Below are 15888 nucleotides of genomic sequence, written 5' to 3' on the forward strand. Positions count from 1 at the left end.
GAAGGAGGTGAGAAAGAGAGAATCTGACCAGTCCACACCAAACGCTTGCGGAGAAAGGGCTTTCTCCTCTCTCACGGATGTTGGTGACTGGGGTTTGAAGAACCTCCACCCACGGCTTTGATCTGCGCCGCCGGCAACAAGGTATGGATGGATTCCGTCCTCTCTTCTTTCCCCTCGTATAACTTTTCCTCGCCCTCCTCTCCTCTCTAGGCGGCCGTTGGCGACCAGATCCGCCAGCTTCCTCTCCGGTTGCTGCTCCCCATCTGGCCCCTCTCCCCTCCTCTCTCTTCTCCCGCCCCCTCCCCTGCTTCAGTCCCCTCCTTCCTGATGCTGCGGCCCCAGCTCCTCGCCTTAGCGCCTTAAAAACATTGCTCCTTGTTGTATTAACTACAGGTAAGCTCAGAGCCATACAATAAAGTAGCAGAACATGGCTAATCATAGCAAACATTCTTCACAGCAACATGTTCCACAGGACAAAACCATGTTATTGCAACAATCTTAAATGCACCTTACTTCATCAGACCTAACAGCGATTGAATTTCACATGAAATAGGGGTTCTTTGACATTCATATAGGACATCTCCAAACGAGTGAGTAGTTTGGGCGCTGCCCATGCAGATGAAAGGAAGATACTGAGAGTTGAAGTTGAATTGATTTTGTACTGTGGAATGGAAGAAAATTTTATCTGTACACAGTTATACTGTATTAGGATTCGCCTTTCTCTCTTTCTTCCCACTTGGACTTTTAGATTGAACACCTGATATACATTCAATCTGCAAGAAAGATGTTCCATCTTTTTTACTGAGCTGATAAATTATCAGGTCAAATGTATATCTTAATCCTGGTTAGCAACATTAAAAGATTGTCACTACCAGGTGCCAAGTTGTACTTACTGGTTTTTGCTACTAGTGGCCTTGATAATTTTAAAGTATTTGGTTCCTTGTCCTTACATGAAATTCGTAATGTCTTTCTGATTCAGTGCCTTTTGCATGCAAAATGTGTTTATTTAACCATTCGGTTATGGAGACGTATTTATTATCCCCTGCTACAAGAGCCAAAATGGTTTTTACCTTTTTTTCACTTGCACCATGCACCACACTTAGCAGTTTTAACACATCTATTCACCATTTTTTTCTTAACAATTTACTTAGAAAAAGCACAAGCTGATATAAGCACACATATCACTAGCAATCAAGCTCAAGCACACATACTACAGCTATCACCTAGCTAGCTGAAGCAATTTAACAACATTTGAACATGCGTATTCAGTCGGTTGAGACAATTTGATTCATTCAAGCCAGGGGCAAATTAGGCATTTCATAGGTGCTATTTCTCCTCCCAACATGTGGAGTTAATTTAGTGACTGTTTTCTAGCAAATTCTGGATTTTTGTAATGGTACTTGGCAAATTGTGTTTTTCAGAGTGTCTGGGCAATTGATGCAACATCACATTGTCGAGGAGAAAATTTGGCATAAATATTACCCACGTGGTGTTTTTTTGTCTGCAGATGTATTTTTGTTATGATAAATTAATGGTGGTTTTTTTTAACCCACAGTAGTGGATTTTTTTAAACAAGAATTTAATTTGTACTGATTGTTGACAGCATACCATGTTAAATATTAAACATTAGCCATGTTCTATTTTTGTTGATGCAGATAATAGAACAACGTACATACTCGGGTGTCAGCTCCTGACTATTCTTGTTCATTTTGCAGATGCTAAAAATGGCGAACTGTCCATACAGCAAAATATTTTAGCTGCTTCCTGTGCAGGGATTGCAACAGCTGTTGCAACTAATCCATTATGGGTTGTGAAGACTAGACTACAGGTATGTATACTACATTGTTATGCTTGTCTTTATTTCAGAAGGCCCAATTTATTTTTGCAACAGAGGCACATATCTTATATACTCCCACCTTTTGGGTTTAGAAGGCCTCTTACCAAAATCAGATATGTTGCTAATGCAAATTCCATTACCCTTGCCATCCTGTCCCCACATTACTCGCTAGACCATTTACTCATTGGTTGATTTGCAGAGTTTAATACGAGCACTAACTGTGCTATGAGTAGTGCTACATGTCCGATGATTTCTCATTGGATCTTTGTCCGACGGTAGCCAATCACCAAGGGATCACATCGCTACTTGAAAAACAAACATAGGATCACGTTGCCGTACACAGATCAGATGTAAATCATCATACGCAAAACAATTCCTTTGTGCTATTGGCCGTGCATGGGCAGAGTTAAAAGGGGGGAAATTAGGTGGGAGATTATAGCGAGCATTTTAGGATGTGGTTAATAAAAAAGATTGAAATGTTAATGACTGTCTTGGTATGGGTTTTCTTTGTGAGGGGCCTTGTAAACCCAAAAGGATGGAGTATTAAGATCATGCAAGACTGATTGTATACCTTGGCTTGCATTAGTTTCTTTTACGCTGTGTTTGGGTGTGAACAATCGAATCAAAGCCGGATGGATGAAGTGGCGCCAAGCTTCTGGCCTTCTGTGTGATAAGAGAGTGCCACAAAAGCTAAAAGGCAAGTTCTACAGGACGGCGGTTCGACCCGCAATGCTGTATGGTGCTGAGTGTTGGCCGACTAAAAGGCGACATGTTCAACAGTTAGGTGTCGCGGAGATGCGTATGTTGAGATGGATGTGTGGCCACACGAGGAAGGATCGAGTCCGGAATGATGATATACGAGATAGAGTTGGGGTAGCACCAATTGAAGAGAAGCTTGTCCAACATCGTCTGAGATGGTTTGGGCATATTCAGCGCAGGCCTCCAGAAGTTCCAGTGCATAGCGGACGGCTAAAGTGTGCGGAGAATGTCAAGAGAGGTCGGGGTATACCGAATTTGACATGGGAGGAGTCCGTTAAGAGAGACCTGAAGGATTGGAGTATCGCCAAAGAACTAGCTATGGACAGGGGTGCGTGGAAGCTTGCTATCCATGTGTCAGAGCCATGAGTTGGTCGCAAGATCTTATGGGTTTCACCTCTAGCCTACCCCAACTTGTTTGGGACTAAAGGCTTTGTTATTGTTTGGATGTCTGTATTGGAGGCCTCCATATTGAATTGGTTTCATTTCCAGTTCAGCCATGAAATTGTAATGGACATGAATACGAATTCGGTTATTTGGGTGTTAACTGAATTGGCTCACGAAATCATACTGAGGTTTCAGTACGGAATCATGTATGGATGGCAAACTATGGAATTGCATAGCAACATATGTATGCGCATCAAAACAATTTTGTTTACAATGTGTGACTATAATTGGATGATTATATAGGATTTCTTTTACCAAATTTAACAACACAATAGTTCAGATAGCTTCAAGTTAAACATGACATAGTTCCAAATTTGACAAAACAATAGATAGGTTCAGATTCAACCTTGCGGCGCGCTGGATTGTTTAGCCCTATGACATTCCGATTGAAAATCACATGGTTGCAATTATTCGTTAACTATATGGCAAACACATTTGGAAGTGTTCTATAAAGGCGAAACGTAAGCACACAGATTTTGACGGAAACATAGTACTGACGAAAGAACAACAATTGAACCTGAAGAACAAAGATACAAAACAGGGCTCGTTCCTGTCGAGCTAGAGCTTCTTGAGATACATAAGAGGTCTGGTTCCTCGACAACACGCCACGCCATGCGGGCAGCCGGCCCTTGGTCCTCCTGGCAGCTGGCCCCCGGTCTTCCTGTGAAGCTGGATAGCCGGAAGGAGCCCAATAGCGCATGAACCACATCGGTCTCGGCAGCATCCAATGGCTCCTTGAATATCGATGAACCAGTGCATCAGCTCCCCCTCGGAGGTGTTGGAGGGGATGCAACAATGGGCTTGAGCTCAGATGGGACCTGGCGGTGTGGGGCCAGGGCCAGGGCCAGGGCCAGGGAGGACAAGATCGAACTGTGGCGAGGAGACGAAGGGACGGTGGCGGAGGAGGAAGGGAAGGGACGGCCTGCCGAAGATACCTGCGTTGCCGTGGTTGATCGTTGTGTTCTCTTTTGTCCTCGTTTCCTCCCCTTTTCTCTGTTCGTGGTCGTGGGACAAACATATCATCCTTAACCGCTATGTTTTGCTGAAGAGCCAATTCGACCGAAATCAGAGCGAGAGGGCTCCGAATCGCTGGGACGATAGTTTGCCTGCGAGCTCTAATGTCTGTGTATTCGTTACAGTTTTGGTGTGATGTTTCAGAGTACATCCGAACACCTGTATTGAGAGCAGCCAATACCAAATCCAATTCGACAGCCCAATACAGACATCCAAACACAGCGTTAGTGTAAATGGTGCTTGTATTAATGTTGATCAAGGTGCATAATTGTCTAACAACTAATTCAAGTAAATCCTAGCCCCAGACACAAGATATTTAGCAAGGTTAGTCTCAACCTTGTAAAGGATGACGCTATCCATTGGGCTGTCGCATGTTGGCATCGTCTTAATATGAATCCAGGGGCATATATATGGTGTTCCCAAATTTAAGTTGTAAAACCTGATATTTTCTTTTACCAAACCGGAAGAGAACACAACGTACAATACACACACAACTTAGGATGTTGACCAATCTAGCAAAGATCAGCTGTATTACTTGGATGCTTATTATTGAGACTAAGGAAGTGTTTGGTTAGGGCACTGTTAACACAAATGCTATTGTAATGATTTTACATCGTGTTGTGTCTCTATTGAGACTATTGCTCATTTTGTTTGGTTCTCTCCGGTAATGGTAACAGTCTAACAGCGACAAGGCAAGCAATCAAAGAGGTGAGAAAAGGCACTTTAAGGGGTGCCACTGTGTGATTCTCCTGCTCTATTGCTGAGATGACCCAGAGCTGAGAAGGACCATGTGTAGCGAGCCATGCATAGTCGAACGATCTCCAACGACACACACATTGCCGGAGTCGAGATTATCAGCGGTGTGGCAATAGTGGCACGGTGCTTGCAGGGAGTGGAGTGCTATTGATCAACCAGATCAGGCGATGGCCAACGCCCGAAGCTGCTCGAAGAATGACTATGTACCCTAGTTGGCATTGTTGTGATAGATATGTCGAGCAAGCTGAGAAAAAAAGGGGAACAAGAATGACAGTGCCATGTACCGGGTTACACCAGCGGGCCGGAAGTCGACCCGCCAGGCCGAACATTTGCCCATCAGGCCATGATGCGGCCCATGCCCGCTTTCTGGCTGGCGGGCTCCTCAGGGCGTGGCTATTTACTTGGGGATCAAGCGTGGCTATCTCGGAGATCACGGGGTATCTCCACCGGGTCGTAATCAACATGGGCTCATGTAAACCCTAGGCCTTGTCCCCTATATAAGTGAGGCCTAGGGATAGACATCTAATCTAGTCTCAATACACCTATGCGATCATTGTACTCCAAACCTCAATCAATCTAGCAGGAGTGTAGGGCATTACCTCCACCGTAAGGGCCTGAACTTGGGTAATTGCTTCGTGTGCACTCTCGGCTAAACTTCCATCCCGCGCTTCCATCCTGGACTGGTAGCTCGATGACGCAATGGTTTATCTCACCCTTCTCCGGAACCCCATGGCGGTCGTGTGGATCTGCACGACAACATCAACCTCAGGTCAGATCAACCGATGGCCAAGTGATTCAACACTGTGATCAAGGCAACAGTGGTGCAACACGGCATGTCAACCCAGATGCGCAACCGACTAGCGATCACCTCTGAGCTGCGCACAAACGCCAATTCTTCGTGCCCAATTGCAACCGACCTGCAGCTCAAACTCGTTAGGCCGCCCGTCACCATTCGATCTGACCCTCATGGTTCAAGACCGACTCGTAAGTCGGCCGATGCGTGGGATACCATCCGAGCCCTTCGCACTCGTAGAGCACCACGGTACCGGTGGGACCCAGAGGTCCTTAGCCCGGTTCACTCAAGTTGGGCGGCATTCATCAACTTGGCATGCTTTATCAAAGACATCCTCGAGCACCCTTTCTCGCCAAAATTCCAGGTGCGGGGCATCGACAAATATATGGGCGACTCCAAGTCGGACAACTGGCTGGCCGACTACCTCACAGTCGTCAACCAAGCCAGAGGAGATGAACTGAATGCACTTTGCTACGTTCGTAGCCAATTCTATCTACAAGTGCCAGGTTTTCTAGGATGCGTTCATGACAGATTTTGAAGGCACCTACCAGATGTCATGCAGTGCCTATGACCTCACTTATTGCATTCAAGAGCCTTTAGGATACAATCCGCTGGTTCATCTCGTGGTGGCTCAATAAGAGAAACTCTTTGGACGATGTTTCCAGTGAGCTGGCTATTCAGGCCTTCAAATTCGGGGCCTGGAAGTGTATGTGCGAGCTCATGGAAATCGCCAACAACTTCGTGGCCGACGAAGAGTCCGTGTGAGCCGGCAGGAGAAACTGGACCTGCCAGGACAAGCCCGAGTCCTCCAAGTCAAGGGGCTACCGTGATCGCTCCAGGCAGAACCAGAAGCGCAAGCGCAAGAATGTCGAGTCGGACTCTGACCTTGTCGCCGCGGCGGAGTACAACACCACGATGTAAAGGAAGCGGCCCTGGAAACAAGTAGTAGTGCATGTGGCAGCTGAAGGGGAAAACCCCAAGAAAAACCTATGATGAGATAATGGATGGCCTTGCAGCTACCACACCTACATGGGCTACCAGGCGACACACACAAGCCGACAATGCAACTTCAACGACTAGTTGGTCGCCGAAAACCCAACAAGCAACAACGACTTCGAGAACAGTGCCCCAAGGGTGGCAGTCATCCCGAGAAGGTCTTCCCCCAGGACGTAAAGAAGGTGATGGGGTCTTTTGCGGCCTCGAATCCTAGCGGGTCTGAAAGATCACACAGTGCAAGGCAATGTGCTAGTGCCCGACGTCCCCAATACCTCGACTGGTCCTACCGTGCAATTCTGTTTGACCAGTCCAACCTTCCGGACTACATATTCCTCACCTAGGGAGATTCACCTTGGTGCTCGACTTGGTCATGGGGGTTGCCATCTGTCCAAGGTCCTGATGGAAGACGACATCAACATATTCTACATCGAGACGCCGGAAAAGATGGGCATATCTCACGCTTGCGGCCGACCTCCAGCCATTTCCACGACATCGAGCCGGGGAAGTGTGCCCAGCCATTGGGATGGATCTCCTGGGATGGATCTCCTTGGAGGTTGTTTTTGTCACTCTCGAACTTCCGAGCCGTGACACTATCTTTCGAGGTCATCCCTTTCAGGAGCGCCTATCATGCCCTCCTCGGCTGACCAACGCACGCGAAATTAATGGCAATCTTGCCTATCATGCCCTTCTCGGCTGACCAACGCACACGAAATTCATGGCAATCCCATGTTACGTGTACTTAAAGCTGAAGGTGCCGGGCCCCAACTGGGTAATTATGGTCAGCGGCAACTTCAAGTGCGCACATGATTTCATGGTGGCCAATGTCGACCTAGCTGAAGCTGAGCTCGCCAAAATCCAGAAGACGGCGGGTCCAGAGGCCCTCTCACCGACCAAGAAGGTCAAGTGACCTCTGCTTTCCAGCTAGGCCAGGACACCCAGAAGGTCAAGCTGACCGTTGAGATCAACGCCGACCTGAGCAACACATAGGAAAGTGCTCTCATCAATTTTCTCCATGAGAACCGAGACATCTTCACATGGCAGCCTGCTGACATGCCTAGTGTATCGGCAAAACATGCCAAGCACTCATTGCACGTCTTGAAGAGCGCTCGACCCGTGAAGCAAGCCCTGCGTTGATTCGCACCAGAAAGGTGTAAAGCTATTGGAGAAGAGCTAGCATGGCTCTTGGCAGCCGGTTTCATTTGAGAAGTTTCCCACTTGGACTGGCTGGCAAACCCAGTCCTCATCCGGAAGAAAAACTACACGTGCCGCATGTGTGTCTGACTACACCGACCCCAACAAGGCATGCCACAAGGATCCGTTTCTGCGCCCTTGCATCGACCAAGTGATCGATTCCATTGTGGGGTGTGAGCGCCTATGCTTTCGGGATACCTACTCGGGATATCACTAGATCCGGATGAAAGAATCTGACCAGGAGAGGACCTCCTTCATCATGCCTTTTGGGCCCTTCTGCTACATCATGATGCCCTTCGGACTCAAGAACGTTGGCGCAACATACCAGTGCACCATGCGGAAGTGCCTCGACGAGTAGATCAACGTCAACGTCGAGGCCTATGTCGACGACGTGGTGGTCTCAAGGTTTGGAGGACAGCCACCTGGCCGACCTCGCGAAGACGTTTGCCTGTGAAGACGTTTGCTAAACTGCGTCGATTCTGGATGAAGCTAACTCCGGATAAATGCCTGTTCGAGGTTCCTTCGGGCAAGCTTCTCGGCTTCATCATCTCCCAGTGCGACATCGAGCCCAAACCCTGACCAAATGGCGGCGATCTCAAAGCTCGGCAAACCCAAGAAGCTGAGGGACGTCCAGAAGTTGGCAGGTTGCAACCCTAAGCCGCTTCATTTCCCAGCTCGGCGAAAAGGCCTTGCTGCTGTACGGTCTCCTTCAGAATTCGGACTAATTCATCGGGATAGATGAAGCCCAGTCGGCACTGGACAACCTCAAGCAGCTGCTGTGAAGCAACCAATTTTGGCCGCTCCAAGAACTGATGAATCCATGCTTTTATATATCTGTGCTATTACATAGATTGTAAGCGTGGTGGTCGTGGTTTAATGCGAGGAGGAAGGCCGAGCTTAGAAGGTCCAACACCTGATGTATTACGTCAGTGAGGTGTTTTCCCCATCGAAGTCTCGTTACACCCACTATGAAAAGATCACCTATGGGGTGTTCATGGCGGCTCGGAAGCTGCTACACTACCTCCAAGCTCACCCGATCACTATGGTCAGCCACGCACCCCTGGCCGACATCATCAACAATAGAAACGCCATGGGCCTGGTCGCCAATTGGCGCATCGAGCTCCTTCCCTTGAAGATCACTTACCAGTCTTGCAAGGTGATAAAGTCACAGGCCCTGTACGACTTCCTAGTTCAGTGGACCAAGTCCCAGAATCTTCCGATGTAGGTCGACCTTGAGCACTGGTTTCTTGACGGATCCATTGGCGCATCGAGCTCCTTCCCTTGAAGATCACTTACCAGTCTTGCAAGGTGATAAAGTCACAGGCCCTGTACGACTTCCTAGTTCAGTGGACCAAGTCCCAGAATCTTCCCATGTAGGTCGACCTTGAGCACTGGTTTCTTGACGGATCCATGATGCTCGCGAGGTCTGGAGACTTCTTTTTTGTTGCCAATTTTTAGCCCAAAAGGTCCTGAATATGCATTTTCCTTATAATTATTTATCTGTTTGGCAAAACGTTTTGAAACTTTCCCTGATTGAATATCATGGGAACCAGTCAATGGTCAAAACTGGCTGGGATGACTAGGCAGTCAATGGTCAAAACCAGTCAAAACTGTGTGAAACTGGTTTAGGGTTGTTTTTTGAACGGTTTTGAATGTTTGAGGTTGTAAAGTAGACGATTTTGAAGTTCGCGGTTATATCTTTAGACTTTGGTAACAATTCAGGGTTGTAACATGGACTTCTCTCCGATTTAATTGAATGTTTATCGTTAACAACTTAAACTAAGTCACAATATCTTTGGACCTGATCATTTATAAGAAGTCATACATGAATTTTTGTTGTTGCTTAATTTTGGGGCACAATCTTGCATTTGTGTGGCACATTGAATGATATTCAACAACTATATTACTCTGTTTTCTCCTGAAGACACAAGGGATGAGGCCTGGCGTGGTGCCTTACACGAGCATCTTATCTGCGTTACGTAGGATTGCAGCAGAAGAAGGTCTCCGTGGATTGTACAGGTAGTCTGCATTTTGACTGTAAAGCTCAATCGTTTTTACTTTTTGTTGTGTCCTTGATTGTTTCTTCCATGACAACAGTGGTCTTCTTCCTTCTTTAGCTGGGGTTACTCATGTAGCCATCCAGTTCCCAGTATACGAGAAGGCGAAGCTGTACATTGCCAAAAGAGGTAATGAGATATCTTCTACAATGAAAAGTGAGACGAATCTGGGCAAGAGATTGACCGAAAAGTGTATGTGTTTTCCAGACAATACTACAGTTGACAAGCTTGGCCCTGGTCAAGTAGCAATTTGTTCTTCAGGATCCAAAATAGCAGCCTCGCTCATAACATACCCTCATGAGGTATGTTTATCGATCCTCCCTATTCGATAGTATACTTTCATCATCCAAATGCTTTATCATTTGCTGCATACATGCTTCTCCTTCTATGGTAGTACAAACGCAGTGTAGTTTGTAACTTCTGCCAGATCTGTTTGTGTCCCCATTATGGAATAGCAAATCATGGAGTGCAACAATTTTAATGCCTTTTTACTTCTCACTGGGATAACTGAATGGAGCAGTTGTTACTGCCTACTCCAAATGAGGAGTCTATTTTCAAATGAAATACATAAGCTTATGAAATGAGAGGCTAAAGAAATATTTCATCCATTACAAAATGTAAGTCGTATTTTTGGCCAGACGAGGATTTGACCAATAATTAGTCCATTAATATGTGGTTTGCGTCTACAAAGTCACAATCAGGATTCTTTGGACAACATATCTAGTGACACCAATAACATGCCTTGATGAAACAAAATAGACCCTGACATGGATGGAGTATGATATATCTGATCTCCTTTAGGAGTTAAATTAGAGAAAGAAACAGAGAGATGTGTTTAATTTAACAAGGAATAATCACCTTCTGTTGGCACATCAAAAGGCCCTTGCTATTATTTAAATTTTCAGTCATTGTTTTACACGCAGGTTGTACGATCTAAGTTGCAAGAACAAGGCCGTGTTCCCCATGGTGCTATACGGTATATAGGTGTAACGGACTGTATAAAGCAAGTGTTACAGAAGGAGGGGATTGCTGGATTCTACCGAGGTTGTGCTACAAATTTGTTGCGAACAACGCCGAACGCTGTCATTACTTTTACTAGTTATGAGATGATCAATCGACTCATGCACCAGCTCCTGTCCTCCTAATTGAAAGATGGAAACCAACAAATCTTCAATGTGCTTGCAATGCTGAACCGTAAGTTCTGGCTGTAATGGTTCGTTATCGTGGTTGCATTGCCATTTGTCCATTATTGGAGAAAAGATAGCTGTTGACGACAGATTTTGGTAAAAGTAGACAGATCCAGAGGTTTGTGTTTTGCCGTGAGGGAGAAACCCTATTGTTTTAAATTCATTCTGCATAGTTGTTAGGAGCAAATCGTTGTCTACAGAACGTTGGCATGCTTTTCTTTTTTTGTGCATCAAGAACGTTGGCATGCTAATTGTCCATTCACGTTGATTTAAGCTTTTAGAAGAATATTTGGCCAGCTATTGTAGCTGATCATATGTTATCATTTTTTTCTTTGAAAGTGTCTTTTTTTGAGAGTACGCAAATTGCGTACCATAGCTTTATAGAAGGAGAGAAAATTAGTACATGACATCTACCACTCGTTGCGAACAATGAGCGTAGCACAACACCACATTCGGCTATCCTCAGGACAGCCACACACGACAACACAACTACAACATGGAAAACCTGCCCAAAATCGAAGAACCTCGCTGTGTCTTGATCGACTCCGAACACCTTCGAAGAATAGCAACTCCAGCTTCCTTTGGATTCATCCGCGACGACCATACATAGCATTGGAGGAGAGCGGCCAGGGCCACGATCAACACTAGAGGAGTGCCAACAGGAAACTCAGTCTCCTCATACGATGCTCCCAACAGAGAAACGACGTCGCAGACGCCGCCATCATGCCGCTTTAGAGGACAAAGGCTTTTGACCGGAGACAACTACCAACACCAAGCACGAGGGAGATGGCGACACATTCGACGTCGCCTCCAGAGAGGGGAACGACACCCAAGGGTGCCATCGACGCTGGCCGGCAAAAACCGGACATGATTTTCATTCGTAATGTTGCGCATCTCCACTCCGACGAGGTACCGGTAGCACTGTTCCTGAAGTCTCGCACCGCCGTCACCGTAGCCAATCCGCCGAAGCCGTGTAGCCGTGGTCCAGCACCACCTGCACTGTTGAGAGAGCGCGAACCAGACCTCCACCAACATCGCCGTCGAGAAGCAACCACACCTCCAAGCGGAGCAAAAGCCAGATCCGCTTCATCGGCCTTCATCGACACCAAGAGACTGCCGCTAGATTGGATTTGGCCCGCCCCTCCAACCTCACTCCGGCGCCATCTTCACGGGGGCATCGCCGCGATCCCCTCACACGGAGGCGGCCGGAAGCCCGCTGCACGCCAGGACACCTTTCTGGCAGGGCCATCTCGGCGCCGTCGCCCTCATGGCCAATCCAACGCCGCCGCCACCGCCGTGCTGGCGCTCTACCTGCAGCCACCTACCAGTAGTGCTCCTCAGCAGGATCCGGCGAATGCCCTCGCCGTGCCCCCGCTGTGCCTCCAAACCTCCACCAAACAGCCGACACCACCCCGCCAAGCACACCGCAACCACCAACACCACCACGGTGCCCAGCAGCAGTCAGCCTTGGCGACACCACAAGGCGAGGAACCAAAGGCGAGAGCTTCCCCACCGCCATCACCTGCACCATGCAGAGATGACCGGTCAAGCAGCCCGAACATCACCACCGAAGCCAGCTCCGGCAACACCAAGCTAGATCTGACGTCCCAATGCACCACGGCTGCTGCCGCTCTTCTAGCCGCACCTAGACGAGAGCACGAGCAACACGTCTCCCTTCTAGCCGCGCCAGATCGAGAGCACGAGCACACCGCCGCCCTTCAAGCCACGCCAGATCGACAGCTCGCCGCCGCCGCCTTGAAGCTCCTTTTCCCGAATCGCTCCCCATCCAAGCCGACCACCGCCACGTTGAAGGAGCCCGAGGCCAACTCCCCGGCGCCCACGAACCGCCTGAGCAACGCGCCGCACCGGCCGGATCCCTCCTAACCAGGCCGGGCGGGGAAGGAATCCGCCGCCGCAGACAAGGCCGCGCGAGGGAGAAAACCCCGTCGCCGCCGACCATCATCGGGGCTTTGCCCGGTGACGTCACCTGGCGGCGGCGAGGGGCGGGGAGAGGAGGTGTGGAGGGCGGCGGCGGGCTGGGGTTCGTCCGTGTCGCCCCCTGGGAGCGACGCGGACGCGATGGGGAGTTCCTTGATCACATGTTTGTTGTTTCTTCTTTGGAAGTGTCACACCCTTAGTTTCAACCAGTGGCGGAGCCAGGAAAGAAATGGTGGGTGTGCACACCTAAAAAAAATTCTACCTAATCCAAGTGTCATACATATAATAGTTGGCAAAAATATAATACAAATAGCCCAATCAAGTCAGACAACATTATAGTTCCCAAATATTCCAAATTTGCAACGTTGCAAATACAAATAGTCTTACATGAAAGATATACATATGTAGGCATGTAGAAATTATAACACTAAGTAACTCTACGACGTTCCTTTGCCATGAAATCTTCAACTATGTCTTCCTCGCTTACTTTCAAGAACACGTCTCGCTCAATGAATGTTACTAAACAGTTGTTCATGAGATCATCACTCATACTATTTCTCAACTTATTTTTCACTAGATTCATTGCCGAAAATACTCTTTCAACACTCGCTGTGGCCACCGGTAAGATCAATACCAATTTGATAAGCATGTAGACCAAATCATAGAGAACATGTTTGTTTGTACCGACAAGCATAACAGAGAGTTCACCAATATTACGCACATATCTTAACCTATCATCTTGTCTCATATCATCAATAAAAGTATCAAGTTGGAATTCAAGCCTTACCAAATCCATGCTTGATATGTCCTGGGGGTAGAATTCAGCAAGTTTCATTGCCTTGAGTGCATCATAAGAAGCAAATGAATTGGTGGGGTTCAAAGCAGACATGCAAATAAGCAACTCCATATTAACCTCATCAAACCTATTGTCAAGCTCTTGAATGATTTGATCAAGGATACCAAGATATACTTCTCTTCTATAACGATCATCATTTGTTTGCACTTGATAATACCGAGGTGATCTTCCACGAGGCACATAATTATCCTCTGGTGTAGGAACTTCAATGCCATGTTTGTTGCAAAACAATGTCACCTTTGCAAGAAATTCTTCCTAGCCATGAGACCTCATATGTCACATTTTATTCTTTGCCAAACTAACAAGTGTCATTGCATTAACAATATCTTGATCTCTCTTTTGCAATGACTGAGACAACTCATTAGTGTGGCCAAGAATAACAAGCATCACGTGAAGATTGAAAACAAAGTCATATGACTCCAAGGCAAAAGCCACTGCACGTATTCTTGTCCACTCACCACTTTGTGAAGGATCTTTTCCAATAGTATCAAGTACTTCTAGTATTGTGGGGTACATGGTAATAATGTGCAGAATGGTTCGAAAATGAGAACCCCACCGAGTATCACCGGGTCTAGCTAATCCCATCTCTTGATTTAACCCACTTCCACTTTCAATTTCACCCATTTCAAGTGCTTCCAGAACCTTTTGAGCTCTAACATCTCGAAGCATGTCATGACGCTTGCAAGAAACTCCAACAATATTCAGCAAGTAAGAAACATGATCAAAAAACCATTTACATGGTTCATTTCCCTTTGCCACGGCAATAAGAACCAATTGAAGTTGATGTGCAAAGCAATGAATGTAATAAGCAGAGTGCGACTCTTCCATGATCAATGTTTTCAACCCTTTAATCTCTCCTTTCATGTTGCTAGCCCCGTCATATCCTTGCCCACAGATTTGAGTAAGAGTCAAATGATGATCGGTAAGCAAAGATTCAATTGCAGCTTTAGGTGACAAGGAAGTTGTGTTGGCAACATGAACAACTCCAAGAAACCTCTCACACCCCTTTCCAACTTTATCAACATAACGTATGCAAATAACAAGTTGCTCTTTATGAGATGCATCACTAGACTCATCAGCTAGGATCGCATAGTGCTCATCACCAAGATCTTCAATAATTTGTTTTGTAGTTAGCACAACACAACATTCAATAATTTGTTTTTGTATCGTTGGACTAGTCAAGATGCAGTTTCCAGGAGTATTGTGCAAAACAATCTTATCAACTTCATCATTTTCTGCAAGCCATTTTAGAAGTTCAAAAAAGTTCCCCCTATTGCTAGATTCTTCACTCTCATCATGTCCATGAAATGCCAATCCTTGGTTCAAAAGAAACCTCAAGCATCTTAGTGAATAAGTTAGCCTAGCCTTGTAAGGACGCAGATCATGTTTAGACACCCTCACCATGGTATTACAAATTGACGTTTGAGGTGTCACAAATAAATTGTACTTCTCTTGAGCTTGGTTGTGAATGCTACCAATACCGCCCATATGTTTGTCCAGTGCATCAGGTTTGTTCCAATTTCTCCAACCAGTTTTAACAAAGGCATCACCCCTAGGCCCCCCATTAGTTTTCCCTTTGAACAAATAGCACACAAAGCAATATGCTGCTTCCTTTGAGACACTATATTCTAGCCAACTGTACTTTTCAAACCAAACAAAACTAAAGTGTCGATTTTTACCGTAGATTTTCCTGACTTGAAAAGCATGTGCATATGGTCGGCATGCAGTTTTTGCAATGTATCTTCTTCGAACACTATCTTGATCATTAAAAGCATACTCTAAAATAGGAGTTCTTTTCCCTGGATCACCTGAAAAGACATGTGCACTTGGCTATTGGGGTGATGGAAGACTTGGCGTTGCATCTTCAATTTCAACATCGATCTCAGTATCTGTATCCATGTCCGTATCGGAATGGATTGGAGGTGGGGAATTAGGACACCACACATTTTCAATAACTTCAGTGTGATGTTCAGTAGCAATCTTCCTCTCTTTCTCTTCATGTTTTCGAAAAAGGTCCAGAATGGCACCATTCCTCTTCATGTTCTGCTCTGCAATTATAT

General features: G+C 46.5%; 1 protein-coding gene across 1 annotated transcript in view; it reads left to right on the plus strand.

Moving 5' to 3' along the window:
* The window catches only part of LOC123078290 (nicotinamide adenine dinucleotide transporter 2, mitochondrial), a 27619-nt gene extending 16255 nt beyond the window's left edge, over positions 1-11364 (plus strand). The window contains exons 5-9 of the mRNA XM_044500746.1: positions 1716-1828; positions 9715-9809; positions 9888-9976; positions 10055-10149; positions 10771-11364. Of these exons, the coding sequence (XP_044356681.1) occupies positions 1716-1828; positions 9715-9809; positions 9888-9976; positions 10055-10149; positions 10771-10992 (614 nt within the window). The 3' untranslated portion in view covers positions 10993-11364. The remainder of the gene's footprint in view (positions 1-1715; positions 1829-9714; positions 9810-9887; positions 9977-10054; positions 10150-10770) is intronic.
* Positions 11365-15888: the final 4524 nt, after the last annotated feature.

This window comes from Triticum aestivum, chromosome 3D (assembly GCF_018294505.1).
Source record: "Triticum aestivum cultivar Chinese Spring chromosome 3D, IWGSC CS RefSeq v2.1, whole genome shotgun sequence".
Taxonomy (NCBI): domain Eukaryota; kingdom Viridiplantae; phylum Streptophyta; class Magnoliopsida; order Poales; family Poaceae; genus Triticum; species Triticum aestivum.